Below are 22,114 nucleotides of genomic sequence, written 5' to 3'. Positions count from 1 at the left end.
GTATACAAAGATTTTAGGACATACTATAGGCTCTCTTGATTCAGCATACTGTTGCACGAACAACATGCTGTATCACACCCTGCGTGATTGCGAGTACCATAGGGCGGCGCACAATTGGCCCACCATCATCCGGGTTTGGCCGGGGTAAGCCGTCATTGTAAATCAGAATTTATTCTTAACTGACTTGCCTAGTTAAATTAAAAGCATCCTGTATTAGTTGACTTTTTCTTTGCCCTAGCTCAGTGCATTAGCTAAATGGCATTAGGCTAGCTAGTTGGCGATCAGCATTAGGAATTCGTGTTAGGTATATTCTAGCTTCTTAAGACCAACTAGCTAGTGTTTTGCAGAGAGCAAGACACTCAAACTAATAGTACAATACAGTAAACGTGAATTCAAATTAAAAAGCAACTTTGATGCAGCGTCCATCTTGTTTTGAGCAGTCGGCAGGGCGGGCACTTTTTATTACGGGAATCATGAGGATAAGGCACTTTGCTGTTTGACAGATTCATGGTTTTATTCTCCCCAAAATACAACATTTTGATTGTGACCAGGCAGAATGTGCAGATCGCACCAGTGCGACAAAAACGTTTTTAACTCGTACTGTCAAGTCAAAGGGTTGCAGTCTGGAGACCTGCAATGAAGAGGACTGGCTGCCATAGATAACTAGTCTTTGTGCAGGGAAATATTGATTGTTTCATTTATGATCATGCTTAACACATCTTATTTGCAGATGCCTACTGTCTCAATTAGATTTGTTCTTTCCTTTTCTCTCCAGAGACGGCAGTTGACAGACAGATCTCCTTCCCCCTGTCCCATGTCCTCCATGCCAATGGGGAGAGGAATGGACAGCCACTTTTGCACGACTTTACAGATGACATTCAGTTCATGGACATCGAAGAGACATCAGGTAGAAAGCTGCATGGAGAGGCAGCCAGGGTTGATAGATGCAGTTTGACACTTGATTATTGTGTGTTGGGTTGCCACATTGTAGATGATTAGTGTTACTAGTGATTCTGAGGGTGAAGCCGCAATCCGAGGGGTTCCTCAGCCGAGCAGAAGTTTCATAATATTGCTCTTCCTCTTCCAGGCTCCAGGCTGTGCACTTTCCTAGAAGACCATAAGGAGGATATCCTGTGTGGTCCCGTGTGGTTGGCCAGTGGACTGGACCTCTCAGGCCATGCTGGGATGCTGAGCCTCACCAGCCCCAAGCTGGTCAAAGGTAGCAATATCTGCCAACTTTTACATCAAGTCACATTGAAGAAATCTTACCTTGACCATTTTTGTCACTCCAATATGTGTCTTCCCAACTTTTTCTTGAAGAGCGAAAGAGCAGTGGCATGCAGATCATCTATCTGAATCCCCCCCCTGGCAATGTACGTATTGTATTGTATGTTAGATGTTTTCAGTGTGTTTTCTGCTGGTTTGTCGCCCTCCCTGCAGGCATGGCTGGGGGCAAGTACCGCTCGTTCCTGGTGCACATCAAGGCGGTGAGCGACAAGGGCATGGAGGAGAGCCCCATGCCAGTGGTGAGGATGCCCGCTGCCAAGCCTCAGAGCAGCAAGGGCCATTCCCTCTCCACCCTGCTGCAGAGGGCACAAGCCACGAAGGTACTGAGGGCAAAGCATTGGAAAGCGAATGCAATTTTACATCAGCTTATTTCAGTAGTCCTTCTCTGCTGCACACATAAGGCGCTTTTGACTGATTGTACAGTTGTGTAAATTGAGTGCATGGATGGCCTTGATTGTAGCTTTCTCCTTTGTCTCCATCTGGTGGGAGAATAATGCTATTGCCAGGTTCTCAGTGAGAAGTTGAAAATGTCAAATTGCTTGGATGTGGCTTCCTCATACCAGCAACATCCCATTCTTGAAGGACATTTTCTCTGTTAGTTTACAGCTCTACAATTTTAAAATAGCCCTCTTGGACCTCTCTGATCTAACACTGTACTGTTTTCCGTGTTTAAAATACCCCTCTCTTCCATTTAGGAAAAGGCCTCCACTTCCAAAGCAGATTCTCCTGCTCAGTCGAAGAAACCTGACAACCTCCGCGGCTGCGACCTGCTCCAGGAGGTGTCCGTCACAATCCGAAGGTTTAAGAAGACCTCCATACCCAAAGAAAGGTGCGGCCCTTAGTACCGTTGTTTCACGAAAAACACTCAACTATTGTAAAATCCCAACACCTTAATAAAGTGTGTTATTCCCTGATCTTACACAGTTTATTGAGAACGGACATGCATCTTGTTACTTCAATACTCGTTATATCATAGTAGTAAAACATAACTAACTGAATTGTGTGTATGCTGCTCCTGTCTTTTTCAGAGTCCAGCGCTGTGCCATGCTGCAGTTTCCAGATTTCCATGAGAAGCTGTTGAACGGGCTGTGTAAGGGGGCGGACGAGGGCCCTGGCACAGAGCACTCCCAGAGCCTCATCCTGGACTGCCTCTGCTGGCTGGCTGGAGTGTACTCCAACGGACCCTGCAGGTGGGCCTAAGAGGATCAATGTGGGAAGCAAGAAGGAGATGTGATATTCATAGGGATACAGAGATGCTCTATACATGCGGTAAAGAGATCAATGGAATTAGACCAAAACAATGGAAATACCACTCTGGGGGGGATTATCGAGACGGCCATCAAAATTAGTCTACATTTAGGCTGTTTATATGTGTGTTTTACACTGTAAGGGTACAAATCGGAGTGCTTGTATGGATGTCAACCCCAATCGTTCATGTCGTCACCAATCAACTGCATTACACTTATCAACTGCTTCAACTACCACCACCGATTTTCTATATGGCTGACTAGGTCTACACCTGTTGTATTTGCGCACGTGACAAATTGAATATACGAAATGGAGTTCTAAACCTGAAAAGGACATCTTCTAAATATTATGCAGCCTGAAACGGCTAAATACATCCAAATCGGATTGTAATAACATTGTAGGCCTGTTAGAACACACATCATGTCAGATTTGACAAATATCCAGATTTATTGGCACCTCCCCCCTCCAAAAAAACCCATACAATTCCATGTGAATTCACAATGCAGCTGTTGCCAGCAACGGTTTTTGTCCCTTTCAGATGGTTGCGTATTGCCCCTGCACTACCATTACTGTACCTCAATTCTACCTCGCAAAGTTTGCATCTCATCACCTTCACATTTAACTTCTCAAAGTATTGCCATACTGGACTTCGCTGCTGTCGCTTGCATTTCTCTTCCGGTTTTACCACTGTTAACGAAGATGTAGTGGTGGAGATTAGTCTCCAAAATAATTGATTCCTCAACTAACTTACTAAAATGTGATCTTTTTGGAATGGAGGAGACTGATTAGTTGCAACCTTCCGAGAACACAAACACTTGCGTCTTTCATAGCGAGCTAGAGGGGAGGGGCACAGTATAGGCAGATCAGAACCGTGCACTAGACCTATCTGTCGGTAATCAAAAGCAGTATCTCGCGACTTCTTGGTTTGCAACTTCTGTAAATTAGGGCCTATCATCAATGGTCAAGGCTAGGATATATTCCACTAAACACACACACTCGCATCATTAGCGAAGAGAAAGGGCAGGCGAGCCAGTAGCCTGCTGTAATTTCATATGAGACAAAAACACCCCCAACCACAAGTACCCTGTGCTCGCAAGACTGGCCCGAAGACACCTCCGTATCCAGGCAACATTGGTCTCATGAATAAACTAGGATATTCTGCAGGCAACAGCCCGAAGACTGAATACACACTCATCATTAGCAAAGAGCGGGGGGAGAGGAGGGGCAGGCAGAACTGTGCGCATATGTCTTGGTCATCTGTATCTCGCAGATCTTGTCTTGCATGCCTCTTTCCCTCTGGTTTCATTTAAATTACACAACATTCCCCAGGCCTTTTTTAGCCTATTGTCTAGGTCGGCTATAACGGCAAAGAATATGTTTTGTGATAACTGTGATTTTAAATTTTGTGGGGGGGGGGGCAAGGGATTTTTTCTTAACGTTAATGATCACAATTTTGTTTAAATATTCACCCATAATGTTATTGAAGTGTTTATTAATATTATATTTTTATTTAACCACCCAAGTCAGTGTAGAAAAAAGTCTTATTTACATTGACTGCCTACAAAAACGCAAAAGGCTTCCTGCGGGGATGGATCCGGGATTAAAAATACTAAATAAAAATATAGGACAGAACACACATCACGAGAAGAGACAACACTACAGAGAGACGTAAGACGACAACACAACATGGCAGCAGCACAACATGGTACAAACAATATTGGGCATGTTGGTTCTTTTCCTTCCAGCCTGAGAGAAGGAAAGGAGGCTCTGCTGATGAAAACAAGGAAACGGCTGACCGACATTGTGCGGGTGTGTTTTTTTGAGGCTGGACGGAGTATAGCCCACAAATGCGCCCGCTTTCTTGCACTTTGTATTAGGTGAGTTGGGCTTTTCATGGATGTTGTGACCCATACTCTGTCATACTTGTTGTTGATCCTTGTGTGATGTAGTCGGTGTGCACATTTGTAACTTGTTTTTGTCTGCTATATCATCAGTAATGGAAAAGGGGAGCCCAGTCAGCAGGGCTTTGGCATGAATCTCCTGAATGCTCTGCTGGACAATATGCCTTACTTGCCTGCAGCAGCAACAGGTGGTAAGTAGAAATAATGTTTTTCCTGATAACACAATCGTGGCTAGAAGGCTTCTGCATCGTCAACAGCATTGTTTTGGAAGTGCATGGTTTTGCTAGGCAGTGGCATGTGTCGAAGTCTCTCTTTCTCTCTCAGGGTCGGTGTTCTGGTACTTTGTGCTGCTGAACTATGTGAAGGATGAGGACCTGTCGGGCTGCAGCACGGCCTGTGCCTCTCTGCTCACCGCTGTCTCCCGGCAACTGCAGGACCGCCTCACGTCCCTGGAGGCTTTGCTACAGACCAGGTGGGCCTTTTCACCCTCTAGTGTCCTTACACCCCAATCAGGACCTAAAGAAACCAAAAAAAACTGACTAATGTTGCCAGAAGAATACCATAGTTTTTGAACCCAGCTGGACTCTGTGTATTATAATGCTCTGCACCATGTGTCTCCTCCCCAGATACGGCCTGTACAGCTCCCCATTCGACCCAGTGCTCTTTGACCTGGAGGTCAGCGGCTCCTCCTGTAAGAATGCCTTCAACAGTAGCATCGGCGTCCAGTCAGACGAGATTGACCTTTCCGAAATTCTCTCAGGTCTGCACCATATTGCTTACACCTATCCAATTCCTTCATCAGTGGATTCATTTTGGTCTGGGCTGTACTCTGGTGTGTGTGACTTAACCTGTGTGTGTGTCTATTGCAGGGAACGGCAAGGTAAGCAGCTGTGCGGCGGCCGAGGGCAGCTTCACGGCCCTCACTGGGCTCCTGGAGGTGGAGCCGTTGCACTTTACCTGTATCTCTACCAGCGACGGCACCAGGGTGGAGAGGGACGACGCAAGCATGTTCACAGGTACCTACCTCAGCTGCTTCTTGTTACTTGTGTAAAGGTTTATCCAGACCCTTTGTGAAACGGAACATTAAACATCTTCATTGTTCCTACTCAGGGATTTTGATTTATACTCCTGACCTTTGCCCCCTCTTCTCCCAGTGAGCACATTCGGTGTGACCCCGGCGGTGGGTGGCCTGTCGGCGGGCACAGTGGGCGAGGCGTCCACGGCGCTGAGCTCGGCAGCCCAGGTGGCTCTGCAGTCGCTGTCCCACGCCATGGTGTCTGCAGAGCAGCAGCTGCAGGTGCTCCAGGAGAAACAGCAGCAGCTGTTCAAACTACAGCAACAGGTCAGGGACTCTAGTACCCATACAGGCAAACTTACATACGGACATGTCCCTACACACGTATTCACAGACATGCATGTTATGTACTCACACAGGTGCACGTACAAGCGTCTTCTTATCCAAGCCGTCACTATGTGCACAAACACCAATATCATGTGTCAGACTTCATGTACAGTGCATTCGGAAAGTATTCAGACCCCTTGACTTTTTCCACATTTTGTTACGTTACAACCTTATTCTGAAATGGATTACTTTCTCCCCCCTCCTCAATCTATACATAACACCCCAAAATATCAAATCAAAAACTGGTTTGTTGAAATATTGTAAAAAAACAGTATTCAGACCCTTTACTCAGTACTTTGTTTAAGCACCTTTAGCAGTGATTACAGCTTAGTCTTCTTAGGTATGACGCTACAAGCTTGGCACACCTGTATTTGGGGAGTTTCTCCCATTCTTCTCTGCAGATACTCTCAAGCTCTGTCAGGTTGGATGAGGAGCGTTGCTTCACAGCTACTTTCAGGTCTCCAGAGATGTTTGATAGGGTTCAGGTCTGGGTCTGGCTGGGCCACATAGGGCATTGAGACTTGTCCCGAAGCCACTCTTGTGTTGTCTTGGCTGTGTGCATAGGGTTGATGTCCTGTTGGAGGGTGAACCTTTGCCCCAGTCTGAAGTCCTGAGCGCTCTGGAGCAGTTTCTCATCAAGGTGTTCTCTGTACTTTGCTCTGTTCAGCTTTCCCTCGATCCTGACTAGTCTCCCAGTCTCTGCCGCTGAAAAACATCCCCACAGCATGATGCTGCCACCACCATGCTTCAATGTAGGGATGATGGCAGGTTTTCTCCAGATGTGACGCTTGGCATTCAGGCCAAAGAGTTTAATCTTGGTTTCATCAGACCAGACCATGGTCTGACAGTCCATAAGATGCTTTTTGGCAAACTCCAAGCAGACTGTTGTGCCTAATACTGAGGAGTGGCTTCCGTCTGGCCACTCTACTATAAAGGCCTTATTGGTGGAGTGCTGCAGAAATGGTTGTCCTTCTGGAAGGTTCTCCCATCTCCACAGAGGAACTCTGGAGCTCTGTCAGTGACCATCGGGTTCTTGGTCCCCACTCTGACCAAGGCCCTTTTCCCCTGATTGCTCAGTTTGGCCAGGCAGCCAGCTCTAGGAAGAGTCTTGGTGGTTCCAAACTTATTCCATTTAAGAATTATGGAGGCCTTCAATGCTGAAGAAATGATTTGGTACCCTTCCCCAGATCTGTGACTCGACACAATCTTGTCTCAGAGCTTTACGGCCAGTTCCTTAGACTTCATGGCTTGGTTTTTGCTCTGACATGCACTGTCAACTGTGGTACCTTTGTCGACAAGTGTGTGCCTTTCCAAATCATGTCCAATCATTTGAATTTACCGCAGGTGGACTCCAAGTTGGATGATCAATGGGAACAGGATGCACCTTAGCTCAATTTCAAGTCTCATAGCAAAGGGTCTGAATAATTATGTAAATAAGATATTTGTTTTTATTTTTGAATTAGAAAAAAAAAAACTTTGTCATTATGGGGTATTGTGTGTAGATTGAGGATTTTTATTTATTTTTATAAGTTTTAGATTAAGTCTATAACATAAAATGTGGATAAAGTGAAGCGGTCTGAATAGTTTCCGAATGCAATGTATCAGTGTGATATTTGGCAGTTTTAGCCGAGTAGTAATTCTGTCTGTGTTCGGAACAGAAGGCCAAGCTGGAGGCAAAGTTGCACCAGACCACTTCAGCAGCTGCGGCCTCCGGCGTGGGGCCCATCCACAACTCTGTGCCTTCCAGTGCCCCCGGCTTCTTCATCCATCCCTCTGAAGTCATCCCCCCCACGCCCAAGACCACCCCGCTGTTCATGACGCCACCACTCACTCCTCCCAACGAGGCGGTGTCGGCAGCCATCAGTGTGGAGCTGTCCCAGCTCTTCCCTGGCTCCATGATAGACCCACCGCCTGTCAACCTGGCCGCACACAACAAGAACAGCCAGAAAGCCAAGCCGGTCAGTCACAAACAACTCTTTGACGGCAGATAGCCTAGCGTTTAAGAGTGTGGGCCAGTAACCGAAAGGTTGCGTCTGCTAAATTGCTAAAATGCCAATAGCTCAAAGTACAGCAGTTAGGTTTGTGCTTTCACATGAACACCAAGGGACTTTTGTTGCATTTCGTCAATTAATAAAATAATTAAATTAATTTTTTTGAAAAAGCACCTTTGTTTGTTGCAGAACCCCATGGGCAGCGGTCTGGCGTTGGCCCTCTCTCAAGCCTCTCACTTCCTCCAGCCTCCTCCACAGCAGTCCATCATCATTGAGCGCATGCACTCTGGTAAGTACAGTTATCTTTTTTGTGCCTTTTTAACTGGATCAACAGTTGTAAATGAAACTCAAGAGCGTATACACTACTTGACCAAAAGTATGTGGACACCTGCTCGTTTGACAACACTCAAATCATGGTCACTACTATGGAGTTGGTCCCCCCCCCCCTTTGCCTCCACTCAGGAACTTGCTTCCATTCAGCCAAGCGCGTTAGTGAGGTCAGGCACTGATTTAGGGCAATTAGGCCTGGCTCGCAGGAGGTGTTCCAATTCATCCCAAAGGTGTTCAATGGGGTTGAGGTGAGGGCTCTGTGCAGGCCAGTCAAGTTCTTCCACACTGATCTCAACAAAACTTTTCTGTGTGGACCTCAATTTGTGCACTTAGCACTAAAATTTTCCTTCACTGGAACTAAGGGGCCTAACCCAAACCATTATTCCTCCTCCAAACATTACAGTTGGCACTATGCATTGGGGCAGGTAGTGTTGTCTTGGCATCTGCCAAAACCAGATTCGTCTGTCCGACTGCCAGATGGTGGAGCATGATTCATCACGCCAGAGAACGAGTTTCCACTGCTCCGGAGTTACATGGCAAATTAGTGGATTCGGCTATTTCAGCCACATCCGTTGCTGACAGGTGTATAAAATCGAGCAAACAGCCATGCGATCTCCATAGACGAACATTGGCAGTAGAATGGCCTCACTGAAGAGCTCAGTGACTATCAACATGGCACCGTCATAGGATAACAACAAGTCAGTTCATCAAATTCCTGCCCTGCTAGAGCTGCCCAGGTCAAGCGTAAATGCTGTTATTGTGAAGTGGAAATGTCAAGGAGCAACAACGGCTCAACCGTAGAGTGGTAGGCCACACAAGCTCACAGAACAGGACCGGCGAGTGCTAATGCTCGTAGTGTGTAAAAATCTGTCCTCACTACTGAGTTCAAAACTGCCTCTGGAAGCAACGACAGCACAATAACGGTTTGTCTGGAGCTTCATGAAATGGGTTTCCATGGCCGAGCAGCCGCACACAAGCCTAAGATGACCATGCACAATGCCAAGCATCGGCTGGAGTGGTGTAAAGCTATTTGCCATGCTTCACAGTAGGTATGGTGTTCTTTGGATGCAACTCAGCATTCTTTGTCCTCCAAACATGACGAGTTGAAATTTTACCAGGTTACACAAGTTCTATTTTGGTTTTATCTGACCATATGACATTCTCCCAATCTTCTGGTTCATCCAAATGCTCTCTAGCAAACTTCAGATGGGCCTGGACATGTACTGGCTTAAGCAGGGGACACGTCTGGCACTGCTGGATTTGAGTCCCTGGCGGCGTAGTGTGTTACTGATGGTAGGCTTTGTTACTTTGGTCCCAGCTCTCCGCAGGTCATTCACTAGGTCCCCCGTGTGGTTCTGGGATTTTTGCTCACCGTTCTTGTGATCATTTTGACCCCACGGGGTGAGATCTTGCGTGTAGCCCCAGATCGAGGGAGATTATCAGTGGTCTTGTATGTCTTCCATTTCTTAATAATTGCTCCCACAGTTGATTTCTTCAAACCAAGATGCTTACCTATTGCAGATTCAGTCTTCCCAGCCTGGTGCAGGTCTACAATTTTGTTTCTGGTGTCCTTTGACAGCTCTTTGGTCTTGGCCATAGTGGAGTTTGGCGTGTGACTATTTGAGGTTGTGGACAGGTGTCTTTTATACTGATACAAGTTCAAACAGATGCCATTAATACAGGTAATGAGTGGAGGGCAGAGGAGCCTCTTAAAGAAGTTGTTTCAGGTCTGTGAGAGCCAGAAATCTTGCTTGTTTGTAGGTGACCAAATACTTATTTTCCACCATAATTTGCAAATAAATTCATAAAAAATCCTACAATGTTGATTTTCTGGATTTTCTTTTTCAAATTTTGTCTGTCATAGTTGAAGTGTACCTATGATGAAAGTTACAGACCTCTCATATTTTTAAGTGGGAGAACTTGCACAATTGGTGGCTGACTAAATACTTTTTTGCCCCACTGTACATACAGTTGAAGTTGGAAGTTTACATACACTTAGGTTGTAGTCATTAACTCGTTTTTTCAACCACTCCACAAATTTATTGTTAACAAACTATAATTTTGGCAAGTCGGCAGGACATCTACTTTGTGCATGACACATGTAATTTTTCCAACAATTGTTTACAGACAGATTATTTCACTGTATCACAATTCCAGTGGGTCAGATGTTTACATGCCCAAAGTTAACTGTGCCTTTAAACAGCTTGGAAAATTCCAGAAATTATGTCATGGCTTTAGAAGATTCTGATAAGCTAATTGACATCATTTGACTCAATTGGAGGTGTACCTGTGGATGTATTTCAAGGCCTACTTTCAAACTCAGTGACTCTTTGCTTGACATCATGGGAAAATCAAAAGACCCCCAAAAAAGTATTGGTTCATCCTTGGGAGTAATTTCCATGCCTGAAGGTACCACTTTCATCTTTACAAACAATCGTACGCAAGTATAAACACCATGAGACCATGCAGCCGTCATACCTCTCAGGAAGGAGACATCTCTCTTAGAGATGAACGTACTTTCATTCGAAAAGTGCAAATCAATCCCAGAACAACAGCAAAGGAACTTGTGAAGATGCTGGAGGAAACGGGTACAAAAGTATCTATATCCACAGTAAAACGAGTCCTATATCAACATAACTTGAAAGGCCTCTCAGCAAGGAAGAAGCCACTGCTCCAAAACCGCCATTAAAAAAGCCAGACTACGGTTTGCAACTGCACATGGGGACAAAGATCGTATTTTTTGGAGAAATGTCCTCTGGTCTGATGGAATAAAAAAATAGAACTGTTTGGCTGTAATGACCATCGTTATGCTTGGAGGAAAAAGGGGGAGGCTTGCAAGCCGAAGAACACCATCCCAACCGTGAAGCACGAGGGTGGCAGCATCATGTTGTTGGCGTGCTTTGCTGCAGGAGGGACTGGTACACTTCACAAAATAGATGGTATCATGAGGCAGGAAAATTATGTGGATATACTGAAGCAACATCTCAAGACATCAGTCGGGAAGTTAAAGCTTGGTCGCAAATGGGTCTTCCAAATGGAAAATGACCCCAAGCATACTCCCAAAGTTCTCATACTCCTTAGTCAAGGTAGTGGAGTGGCCATCACAAAGCCCTGACCTCAATTCTATAGAATATTTGTGGCCAGAACTGAAAAAGCGTGTGCGAGCAAGGAGGCCTTCAAACCTGACTGTTACACCAGCTCTGTCAGAAGGAGTGGGCCAAAATTCACCCAACTTATTTATTGGAAGCTTGTGGAAGGCTACCCAAAAAGTTTGACCCAAGTTAAACAATTTAAAGGCAATGCTACCAAATACTAATTGAGTATGTAAACTTCTGACCCACTGGGAATGTGATGAAAGAAAGAAAAGCTGAAAAAAATAATTATCTCTATTCTGACATTTCACATTCTCAAAATAAAGTGGTGATCCTAACTGACCTAAGACCGGGACTTTTTACTAGGATTAAATGTCAGAAATTGTGAAAAACCCAGTTAAAAGTATTTGGCTATGGTGTATGTAAACGTCCGACTTCACTGTACATACAGTGCCAGTCAAAAGTTTGTAGTTATTCAAGGGTTTTTCTTTATTTGAGCTATTTTCCTCATGGTAGAATAATAGTGAATACGTCAAAACTATGAAATAAAACACATGGAATCAGGAAGTAACAAAAAAAATAAGTGTTAAACAAATAGATTTTATATTTGAGATTGTTAAAAGTAGCCACCCTTTGCCTTGATGACAGCTTTGCACCCTCTTGGAATTCTCTCAACCAGCTTCATGAGTTGGTCACTTGCAATGAATTTCAATCAACAGGTGTGCCTTGTTAAAAGTTAATTTGTGAAATTTCTTTCCTTAGTGTGTTTGAGCCAATCAGTTGTGTTGTGACAAGGTACGGATCGTATACAGAAGATAGCCCTATTCCCCAAATTATGGCAAGAACAGCTCAAATAAGCAAAGAGACAGTCCATCATTACTTTAAGACATGAAGGTCAGTCAATCTGGAAAATTTCAAGAACTTTGAAAGTTTCTTCAAGTGCAGTTGCAAAAACCATCAAGCTCTATGATGAAACTGGCTCTCATGAGGACCGCGACAGGAAAGGAAGAACCAGAGTTACTTCTGCTGCAGAGGATAAGTTCATTAGAGTTAACTGCTCCTCAGTTTGAGGCCCAAATAAATGCTTTAGAGTTCAAGTAACAGACACATCTCAACATTAACTGTTCAAATGAGAATGTGTGAAGTAGGCCTTCATGGTCGAATTGCTGCAAAGAAACCACTACTAAATGACACCTCCAGACTGTAAGGGCCATTTTGACCAAGGAGGAGGAGTGATGGAGCGCTCCATCAGAAGACCTGGCCTCCACATTCACCCGACCTCAACCCAATCGAGATGGTTTGGGATGAGTTGGACCACAGGGTGAAGGAAAAGCAGCCAACAAGTGCTCAGCATTTGTGGGAATTCCTTCAAGACTGTTGGAAAAGCATTCCAGGTGAAGCTGCTTGAGTGCCAAGAGTGTGCAAAGCTGTCAAGGCAAAGGGTGGCTACTTTGAAAAATCTCAAATATAAAATAGATGTGGAACCAAAAAAGTGTTAAACAAATCAACAATCTAAAAAAAAAAAATGTTTAAACCTTGAATGAGTAGGTGTCTAAACTTTTGACTGGTACTGTATGTCTCGTGAGTTGTGCCCTATATGGCAAATAGGGATTCATTTGAGATGTTGTTTTGGAAAGCTCTTGTGACCTAAATACCTCCTCTCTTGTCCCAGGAGCGCGGAGATTTGTGACACTGGACTTTGGTCGTCCCGTGCTACTGACAGATGCTCTGATCCCCACCTGTGGGGACCTGGCCTCTCTGTCCATCGACATCTGGACGCTGGGGGAGGAGGTGGACGGACGCAGGCTAGTGGTTGCCACGGACATCAGCACCCACTCCCTCATCCTGCACGACCTTCTGCCGCCCCCTGTCTGCCGCTTCATGAAAGTCAGTGGCATTGATGCATTGTCTCTGAAGATCTTTGTCCATTTGTCTTCTTTTCTCCATCTTGTCTTATTCACGGTTTTCGAATAAGTATCTGAACTCTGTGGGCACTGAAGAAATTGCGCCGTTATCCATTTTTTCCCTCAATGAGCATTCTGTGAAAAAATTACTATGTTCCACAGCAGCTGTTTTCCTACAACCTAATCCCATTTTCTCCATCCCTCCCACTTCACCCAACAGATCACTGTGATTGGTCGTTATGGCAGCACCAATGCCCGGGCCAAGATCCCATTGGGCTTCTATTATGGCCACACCTACATCCTGCCCTGGGAGAGCGAGCTGAAGCTGATGCACGACCCCCTGAGGGGAGAGAGTGACGCGGCCAGCCAACCTGACTTGGACCAGCACCTGGCCATGATGGTGGCCTTGCAGGAGGACATCCAGTGCAGGTCAGAAGGCATACTAAACTATTCAACTAGTTAGCTAACTCTGATTTAAGTTATTTGAGATATATGTTTATGCGGTATCTGCTAGACAGACAAGCTTTGTCATCAATGGAGATGGACTAATGCTTTGTGGATATAGGATGCAAATTTGACTCCTATGTCTCTTTTGTGCTCGCCCTCTCCCTAAGGTACAACCTGGGGTGCCACCGGCTGGAGACCTTACTCCAGAACATAGACCTTCCTCCTCTGAACAGTGCCAACAATGCCCAGTACTTCCTGCGGAAGCCCGACAAGGCAGTGGAGGAGGACGCGCGTGTCTTCTCGGCCTATCAGGACTGTATCCAGCTGCAGCTACAACTCAACTTGGCCCACCACGCTGTCCAGAGGCTCCGCGTGTCCCTGGGAGCCGGGCGCAAGATCCTGCCTGAGCCCTACGACCCCCGGGAGCTCATCCAGAACTCATCCACCGAGCAGCTGAGAACCATCATCCGCTACCTGCTGGACACACTCCTCAGCCTTCTGCACTCTAACAACGGTGAGATGTCTGGGGGGGGCCACAGGGTCTGTATCAGGGATGGGATCTACTTTTCTGAAAAGTTGAAGTTGGCCTTGCCTCTTTACCTGATAGTCTGTTCTCCTAACAACATCTCTAGGGGACATTGGTAGGTCCTTTTTTTTGAATGATCTGAGTCATACCTCCACACCTCCTCAATACATGTATTTTCCCCTTCTTGCATAAGCCTATAGCATTTTTGTACCTTAGCCATGTTTGAGGCATGAATTCTTTCAAGCCACGAGAAATGTAGGAATAAATTATTTGCTGTTTTTGTCTTCTCCCCTCGCTTGCCTTTTTAAATGAAATAGCCTATGTTTTCAATGCGTATTCTCACAACCAATTCTGTATGATGTCTTTGAAAAAGTTTAGATAAATACTTGCTTTTCAAAGTTGTTCAAAGATAACTGAAAGCCCATGGTTCTGTGAAGAGTGCTTAGCAATCTTCTCTCATCCGTCAAATCACTACTGACGCTCCCTAGCAGCTCGTCATACAGTTTCACGAGTCTCTTCTTATGAAAGAGAATAAAGTATTACCCCCTTGCTGCTGGTGTTTCCTGGCGTTATGCCTGTGCTGTCTCTGTACCCTCAGTGAATTCCAAATGGCCCTGTTCAGAGCAGTGGAATGGAGCCTTTCATTTAATCTCCCTCATTATATCCAGCCCTCTGTAGTTCTCTCACTGGCTGTCTGCAGAATAGTGGATTGAGATGTCTAGTTTTAAGGTCTTGATTGGAAGGAAAATGTCTGTACTTTTCTCTCCGAAGTGAAGAGTTTCTTTTTCAAGGCCTGTGGTTTCTGTGTAGTGGTCAGTGTCTCTTCATGAAAGGCCCTTTCTGGGAACTGTGGACTTTTCCTCTGTTGAACGCTATTTGATTTAGTCAAGTACGTGTGGTAATTTAATGTTTTTGGCAGTCACTTGCGTTGTACCCCTCTTGCAGTTTCCCTCCTCGTTATATCACGTACCCTCTTAGTTGATATCGCCACCCTTGTACAGTATTTATTTGTTTCTTTCCCTTAAGTTTTGTGTTTCCTTCCCACTCATCCTTCCCTAGCTCTCATTTGACTGCCATCTTTCACTTGATATCATACTTTCTCCTTGTCCTCCCCCTCTAGGGCACGCAGTCCCGTCTGTGCTGCAGAGCACGTTCCATGCACAGGCCTGCGAGGAGCTCTTCAAGCACCTGTGCATCAGCGGCACGCCCAAGATCCGTCTGCACGCGGGCCTGCTGCTGGTGCAGCTGTGTGGAGGGGAGCGCTGGTGGGGCCAGTTCCTCTCTAACGTCCTGCAGGAGCTCTACAACTCCGAGCAGCTGCTCATCTTCCCCCAGGACAGGTGGGCCTTTATGCACTGAGGAGCTGTCTCTATCCACTGCACTCCCTTTAGATTCTTTGCACCACACTGACAAACTGTAGCTCCTTGGACAATCATTATGTCCACACTTCCCCCTCACAACACAAACTGGTTACTGCCCATTGGTTACTGCCTCTCTAACTTCCGTAAAGATAGGTGTGTGTTTGAATGTAACAAATACCTATCTTTATGTCAGAAGCACCCACCCAGACTTTGATTTGATTGATTTGTGCTTCCATGTTGCGGAGATTGACCGGGTCCTATATGTGTCGTCCCTCAGGGTCTTCATGCTCCTGTCCTGCATCGGCCAAAGATCCTTGAGCAACAGCGGCGTGCTGGAGGGGCTACTTAACCTGCTGGACAGCCTGCTGTCCCCCCTACAGCAGCCTATGGCGGCTGCCCATCACAGGACTGAAGGTGGGCTAGCCGGAGGTGGCGGGTCCCTGGGCTGGGGCTGGCAGCATGGATGGGGGGCTGGGGTGGTCCCTGGCCCCAGCACCGGGCTCCCAGGGCTCTGGACTCAACCAGCAACCTATGAGTGTGTGTCTGTGTGTGCGGCAGGTGTGTTGGACGTCCCCATGATCAGCTGGGTGGTGATGCTTGTGTCGCGGCTGCTGGACTACGTGGCCAGTGTGGAGGACGAGGCGTCTGCAGGCAAGAAGCACCTGGGAGGGAAGGAGAGGGAGCGCACCTTGACAGGTAGCGTAGTGTAGGCTAGGGCGGTGTAGCTCTCCAATGAGATGTGCTGCTGAGGACTTATGAGGCCAAGCAATCACGACACTGATCATATTTATTGTTTTGTCTACCCTATTCCCTGCTTTTTGACTCTTTTTAAAAATATTTTCTAACAGCCTGGTTACACGAGTGATGTTATAGGCTTAGGATAAACTTTTATCCTACTACTCTTTGTCTGCGAGGCTAGCTATAAAATCAACAAGGTTTTATTACAAAAAAAGTATTAAGTTTTGAGAACCACGAATCATATTAACAGGGTAATATTATTGCACATTGATTTGGAACCAAAAACCCAACTCTAACGTGCCTTTTCCCCCATCTCTCTCCAATGAATCAAGGTAATCAGTGGAGCTTTATAAATAACAGCCTCCAGTCCTCCAGCTCTAACCGCTCAGCCAAAGGCAACAGCAGCCTGGATCGCCTGTACTCCCGCAAGATCCGCAAACAGCTGGTGCACCATAAACAGGTAAATGTGTCCAAATCCAACGTCCGGTCCGTCTCAAAAACGTCAGGGAGTTGTGAATCTCTCCCGTAAATCTGTGTTAGTCACAGTTATTGTGTTCTCCCTCTTACTACTGGCTTTGCATCAAGTCATGTAAAAGATGGTCTTCACGGTGTTTATTTATCCTGTCCTTTTCATTGTAGCAGTTAAATCTATTGAAGGCAAAACAGAAGGCTTTGGTGGAGCAAATTGAGAAGGAGAAGATCCAGAGCAACAAAGGCTCCTCATACAAACTGCTGGTGGAGCAGGCCAAGCTGAAACAGGCCACATCCAAGGTGAGGATTTCAGAAGCTCTGAAAAGGAAAGTTGGAATAGCAAAGGGTTTTCCCGTAGAAATCGAATGACTAAGAATGAAATCATTATTTTTCTCTCATCTTGGTAACACAAAAATATTAATCAAATAGGTTTTTGGGTCACCTTTCAACAAGTTATGACCAATCTGCACATGTAGTTAGCATAGCGTGTGCACCAACACACTCACACAGGTTACAAATATGCCAGTTGGAATAGGGATAGATTAAACCATGTGTATTAATTGACTTCCGCTGCCTGACATCTGCCTCCATCTATTTCTCGCTCTCTCCATCTCTCCCCACATCTCTCTCCATGGCAGCACTTTAAGGACCTGATCCGTCTGAGGCGTACAGCTGAGTGGCCCCGCTCCACCCTGGACACAGAGGCCACGGCCGCCAAAGAGGCCCCAGAGGTGGAGCCTCTGCCCTTCACACTGGCCCACGAGCGCTGCATCTCCGTGGTGCAGAAACTGTCCCTTTTCCTCCTCTCCATGGACTTCACCTGTCACGCCGACCTCCTGCTGTTCGTCTGCAAGGTATGCACTGCCAGCAACTTTGATTTGTGTTCCTTGAATTGGGATTGGGTTGGCACTATGTAAATGCATACATTGTCAGAAAGTTATGCTGATCACATGTCTGATTTGACCTTTCAGGTCTTGGCCAGGATAGCCAACGCCACCAGGCCCACTATCCACCTGTGTGAGGTGGTGTCGGAGCACCAGCTGGAGCGTCTGCTGTTGCTGCTGGTGGGGACAGACTTCAACAGGGGGGACATCTCCTGGGGAGGGGCCTGGGCCCAGTACTCCCTCACCTGCATGCTGCAGGACATCCTGGCAGGTAGGGGTAGCTGCTACAATTCAAGTCACTGTTCAATTCTCATGTCATTGAAGAACTCTGTTTTCTAGCTAAACCTGGTATTCTATTATAGATATGGTGAATATTTGCGTTGCTAGCAGTCTTTAGTTGTTTAATTTCTCACAACACTAACCTTCTTCTGACCGCTCTCCTCTCCTTAGGGGAGCTGCTGTCCCCAGGGTCCCTGGATGGTATGGACGAGGGGGCGGTGGGCGAGGAAGCAGGGGCATCGTCCTCAGCAGGGATAGACTCTGACGACTCCCTAGCCCAGCCCACCCCCATCCCCCTCGTGGAAACCATTGACGAGGCCCTGTCTCCGGATATCATCGCAGGTACTCCTGGGACCTCCTCTGTTTTCCAAAGTGCGTTGGTAGGCCAGTCCTCAATCACATTTTACACATGGACCCCCTCACTTATCATGATGAATGCATTTGTGTTAAATTGTTTTTCTTTTTTCCCCTTTTAGCTAGCTGCATGTTTATTCTCAGTATTTTTTCTGTATTTTGTGTGGCTTCCTGTTCTGACAGTTTTATTTTAAAGGAGAGCATTCAGAGCTTCTCTAACCAGTTTAATTCGGAATGGACTGGTTTGTTATGTTTACCTTTTTGGATATTGAGTTCAAACAGTGTAGATTTACTGCCTGTAAGATATCAAAATGCTTTAAGGGGTGGTTGTTATTTTCCTCAGACTATTATTTAATTTGGGCAAAAGTTGCAATAATTCATGGTAGAAATCCTGACTTGAGATTGCGTAACTGAATTCAAACTATCACAAATCTTAATGCCCTTGACATCATCAATGGGCTACACAAAAGCACATATTTTGAGCGTTAATACCAAGTCAGAATTTTGGTCAAAGTTGTCAGAGCTTGATGATTTAGTGGGCCAACCAATTTTTTGTAGGCCTTAAAATTGCCTAGTAATTTCCTAAAAGAAGGCCTCTGAGTTTTCTGGTTTAGTGTGCTTGCTTGGCAATATTAAAGCTCTTTTCGTTATTCAAAGGTGCTCCACCTCTGTCATCTTTGGAAAAAGATAAAGACATTGACTTTGACTTGCTACAAGACCTCATGGATGTTGATATTGATCCTTTAGATATTGATTTGGAAAAAGATCCCCTCGCCGCCAAAGTCTTTAAGGTACGTAACTTGCATGTTTCAACTGCGTGTTTTCTATTCCACTCCCTTCTTTCTCTTATTTAATGCTCTCTTGCATTTTATATTGAGTTATTGAAAGCATCACCCCTGGGACTCATTGATTCTGCCCAAAACAAACATCAGTGGTACATTAACTTAAATAAACCCCACTGATCAATGATGTAGCTTTTCAAATGTAAAACTATAATGTTCAATTTCTGCTCTAAATAAATACATAAATGTGTGTGTCATACAAAGTTAGTTTTATTGAATCCCTCCCCAGCACCACCTCCCCCTTAGCCCTGCACCCTCACTTCTCCATAGAACTTCCCAATTTAACTCGACTCAGGCTTTTTGAGTCTCAAAGCAATTTTCTGTATGTAGTCCCAATCAATCAAACTAACGAACTTGGGAAAGTGTTATTCTCTTCACTCTTACTTTTCTTTCTGGAAAAAAACTCCTCTGCCATTGCACGCGAAGGAATGTAGTGTTTGTGTGCATGTCATGTTATACAGGTACCTAGCATCTGAGAGGAATGACTGCGTTTCTCTTGTCTCTCTCTCTCTCCCTACAGCCCATTAGCAGCACCTGGTATGACTACTGGGGTGCTGACTATGGCACTTACGGTTACAACCCCTACATAGGGGGAGTAGGGATTGCTGTGTCCAAGCCCCCGGCTGTTGTCGAAAAGCCTGGGTCTCAGAGTCTCTCCATCTCCGTGTCACAAGGTGAAGGTGCATTTTGTATCCTGATATCATCTCCAAAGTTTAGTCTCATCTCGGACTCCACACCACTGCTTGTCTTTGCACTCTAGCATATTTCATGTGTGTAAAGCAATACATTCTGCCTTATAACCCTGACCTTTGACCTCTCCCGCAGCTCTGGACGCCCGCCTGGAGGTAGGGCTGGAGCAGCAGGCTGAGCTTATGCTCAAGATGATGGCCACATTGGAGGCAGACTCCATCTTGCAGGCACTCACATCAACCTCCCCTGCAGGTCTACACCTAAGAAACAAATGATTTATAGACATGTCAGTCTTGGAAAAATATTTCAAGCTTGGTGAAACATCAGATGGCTGACCCTTCTGTGTCCCTCTCTCTCGCCAGTGTCTAAGGCATCCAACGGGACAGATGATTCTTTGCTACGGGGGGGCTCCCCCCCAGGAAGCAGCCTAATGGTACAGGCCTCCTCCATCCCCATGCTGAGTGCCTGCTTCAACAAGCTATTCTCCATGCTCCAGGTGCACCACGTACAGGTCAGTCACCAACAGACTGTTTAGTTAAGGGTCTCTACTACTCCAGAAGACTTGATTGACTTGATGCAAATCCCTCAGTTTTACTCATCCTCCACAGAGCTGGACCATTCCAAGAATGTTTGTTACCCTGGATTAGTGGATCTGTAGATTCAGTGCTCTCACATTTTTTTGCTTTAGTTGGAGTCTATGCTGCAGCTGTGGCTAACCCTCAGTCTCAACTCATGCTCTGGGGGCACTGAGGAAAGTGGATCTGACATCTTCATGTTCAATGCCAGTAGAGTGCCCACCATCCCACTCAACCAAGGTCAGAGGTCACTCTATGTCTCTCAATCCACTCCCTTTTCTGCTTAACTCTCAAACCATTCACTTTTAGTTTTTTCATATGGGTATGTGTACATGTGTTTGTATGTTAAACCTCTGTCTCTTGTGTTTCAATGCAGCCTCTATCAGCAGTTTCCTGTCAGTGCTAGCCTGGTACCCCAACACCTCCCTGAGGACCTGGTGTCTGGTGCTTCACTCCCTTACCCTCATGACCAACATGCCCTCCAGTGGTGAGTCCACCCTTAATAGGGTCTCACTCTCAAGACACAGTGCCACACCCACTGATGTTTCACATTGAGGATTGTGAAATAGTCAAATGTATATTGAAGTTGCAGTGTAACCAAAGATAATTAAAACCCAAAGGACCTTCAACAGTACTCCTTTTTAATCGAGTGTGTGTTTGTCCTGTGTGTCAGCAGCCTCCAGCAGTGGGATGGGAGCTCATGAGAGCACGGCCCAGCAGATGGTGTCGGACCCTACACTGGTGCACGTGCTTGTACGATTCCTCTCTGGGTGCAACCCCCATGGCACCAGCCAGTACAGCTCCCAGGTCGGCCCCACTGCCACCCAAGCTATGCAAGAGTTCCTCACCAGGCTCCAGGTGCACCTCTCTTCCACCTGCCCACAGATGTTTAGCGAGTTCCTGCTCAAACTGATGCACATCCTGTCCACTGAGAGGTAGGTTGTCTAGAGGCATCAAGAGCAGCTTTTTGTTCCACCCCAGCACTTAATAGACATTATTCAAATGACCGCTAGTCATCTTCAATTTATCTGATGTTATAGCTGGGCAGCAACAAAAGCCATCCTTTTGATTCCATCACAATACAGTACACTGAATTGTTGTAAAGTGCCAGCGTCAATGACTCTCTTCTCGTCTTCCTTTAGGGGTCCCTTCCAGTCAGGCCAGGGTCCTCTGGACGCTCAGGTCAAGCTGTTAGAGTTCACCCTGGAGCAGAACTTTGAGGTGGTGTCGGTGAGCACCATCTCCTCTGTCATCGAGTCAATCACCTTCCTGGTGCACCACTACATCACCTGCTCTGACAAGGTGGTGTCCCGCAGCGGCTCCGACAGCTCTGTGGGCGCCCGCGCCTGCTTTGGAGGCCTCTTCGCCAACATCATCCGGCCCGGTGACGCCAAGGCGGTGTGCGGTGAGACCACGCGCGACCAACTCATGTTCGACCTGCTTAAGCTAGTCAACGCCCTGGTTCAGCTGCCCCTGTCCGGCGACCGTGAGTTCAGCGGGCGTCTGCCCCCGGCGGGAAGCGGGGCGTCGGACAGCAGCGCGTCGGACGAGGAGAAGGTGTGCGGCAGCAAGGAGGGGGCAGCGGGAGGGGCCACCCCTAACCAGGGCCCTGCTGCCGGAGTGGCTGACCTGGTGCTGGCCAACCAGCAGATCATGAGCCAGATCCTCTCGGCTCTGGGCCAGTGCAACAGCAGCGCCATGGCTATGATCATAGGTAGGCATCTGCGCACTTACCTTTTGAAAGCATTAGCATTATTAATATGGATCACCTATGAGCCGATTTTACTATATT

General features: G+C 46.4%; 1 protein-coding gene across 17 annotated transcripts in view; it reads left to right on the top strand.

The window, feature by feature from the left end:
* Window positions 1-22,114, top strand: part of birc6 (baculoviral IAP repeat containing 6) — a 160,370-nt gene that overhangs the window by 29,024 nt on the left and 109,232 nt on the right. For 5 of the 17 annotated variants that reach the window (XM_029669536.2, XM_029669527.2, XM_029669535.2 and 2 more), the window contains exons 14-45: window positions 776-907; window positions 1,088-1,219; window positions 1,441-1,607; window positions 1,983-2,116; window positions 2,316-2,477; window positions 4,281-4,412; window positions 4,530-4,627; window positions 4,761-4,908; window positions 5,063-5,196; window positions 5,306-5,452; window positions 5,591-5,778; window positions 7,497-7,796; window positions 8,019-8,118; window positions 12,924-13,138; window positions 13,376-13,584; window positions 13,770-14,116; window positions 15,249-15,468; window positions 15,767-15,903; window positions 16,048-16,185; window positions 16,560-16,687; window positions 16,867-16,998; window positions 17,337-17,552; window positions 17,670-17,853; window positions 18,033-18,233; window positions 18,873-19,006; window positions 19,578-19,731; window positions 19,883-19,999; window positions 20,110-20,258; window positions 20,436-20,562; window positions 20,699-20,809; window positions 20,996-21,257; window positions 21,465-22,036. In XM_029669536.2, the coding sequence (XP_029525396.2) occupies window positions 776-907; window positions 1,088-1,219; window positions 1,441-1,607; window positions 1,983-2,116; window positions 2,316-2,477; window positions 4,281-4,412; window positions 4,530-4,627; window positions 4,761-4,908; window positions 5,063-5,196; window positions 5,306-5,452; window positions 5,591-5,778; window positions 7,497-7,796; window positions 8,019-8,118; window positions 12,924-13,138; window positions 13,376-13,584; window positions 13,770-14,116; window positions 15,249-15,468; window positions 15,767-15,903; window positions 16,048-16,185; window positions 16,560-16,687; window positions 16,867-16,998; window positions 17,337-17,552; window positions 17,670-17,853; window positions 18,033-18,233; window positions 18,873-19,006; window positions 19,578-19,731; window positions 19,883-19,999; window positions 20,110-20,258; window positions 20,436-20,562; window positions 20,699-20,809; window positions 20,996-21,257; window positions 21,465-22,036 (5,727 nt within the window). Of the gene's footprint in view, window positions 1-775; window positions 908-1,087; window positions 1,220-1,440; window positions 1,608-1,982; window positions 2,117-2,315; window positions 2,478-4,280; window positions 4,413-4,529; window positions 4,628-4,760; window positions 4,909-5,062; window positions 5,197-5,305; window positions 5,453-5,590; window positions 5,779-7,496; window positions 7,797-8,018; window positions 8,119-12,923; window positions 13,139-13,375; window positions 13,585-13,769; window positions 14,117-15,248; window positions 15,469-15,766; window positions 16,186-16,559; window positions 16,688-16,866; window positions 16,999-17,336; window positions 17,553-17,669; window positions 17,854-18,032; window positions 18,234-18,872; window positions 19,007-19,577; window positions 19,732-19,882; window positions 20,000-20,109; window positions 20,259-20,435; window positions 20,563-20,698; window positions 20,810-20,995; window positions 21,258-21,464; window positions 22,037-22,114 lie in introns of all 17 variants that reach the window. The other 12 variants (XM_065023224.1, XM_065023223.1, XM_065023221.1 and 9 more) reach the window with 8 other exon arrangements.

Source organism: Oncorhynchus nerka, linkage group LG10 (genome assembly GCF_034236695.1).
Source record: "Oncorhynchus nerka isolate Pitt River linkage group LG10, Oner_Uvic_2.0, whole genome shotgun sequence".
Lineage (NCBI taxonomy): Eukaryota > Metazoa > Chordata > Actinopteri > Salmoniformes > Salmonidae > Oncorhynchus > Oncorhynchus nerka.
Note: the sequence above shows the minus strand (reverse complement) of the source record. Positions and strands in the feature narration are given on the sequence as shown.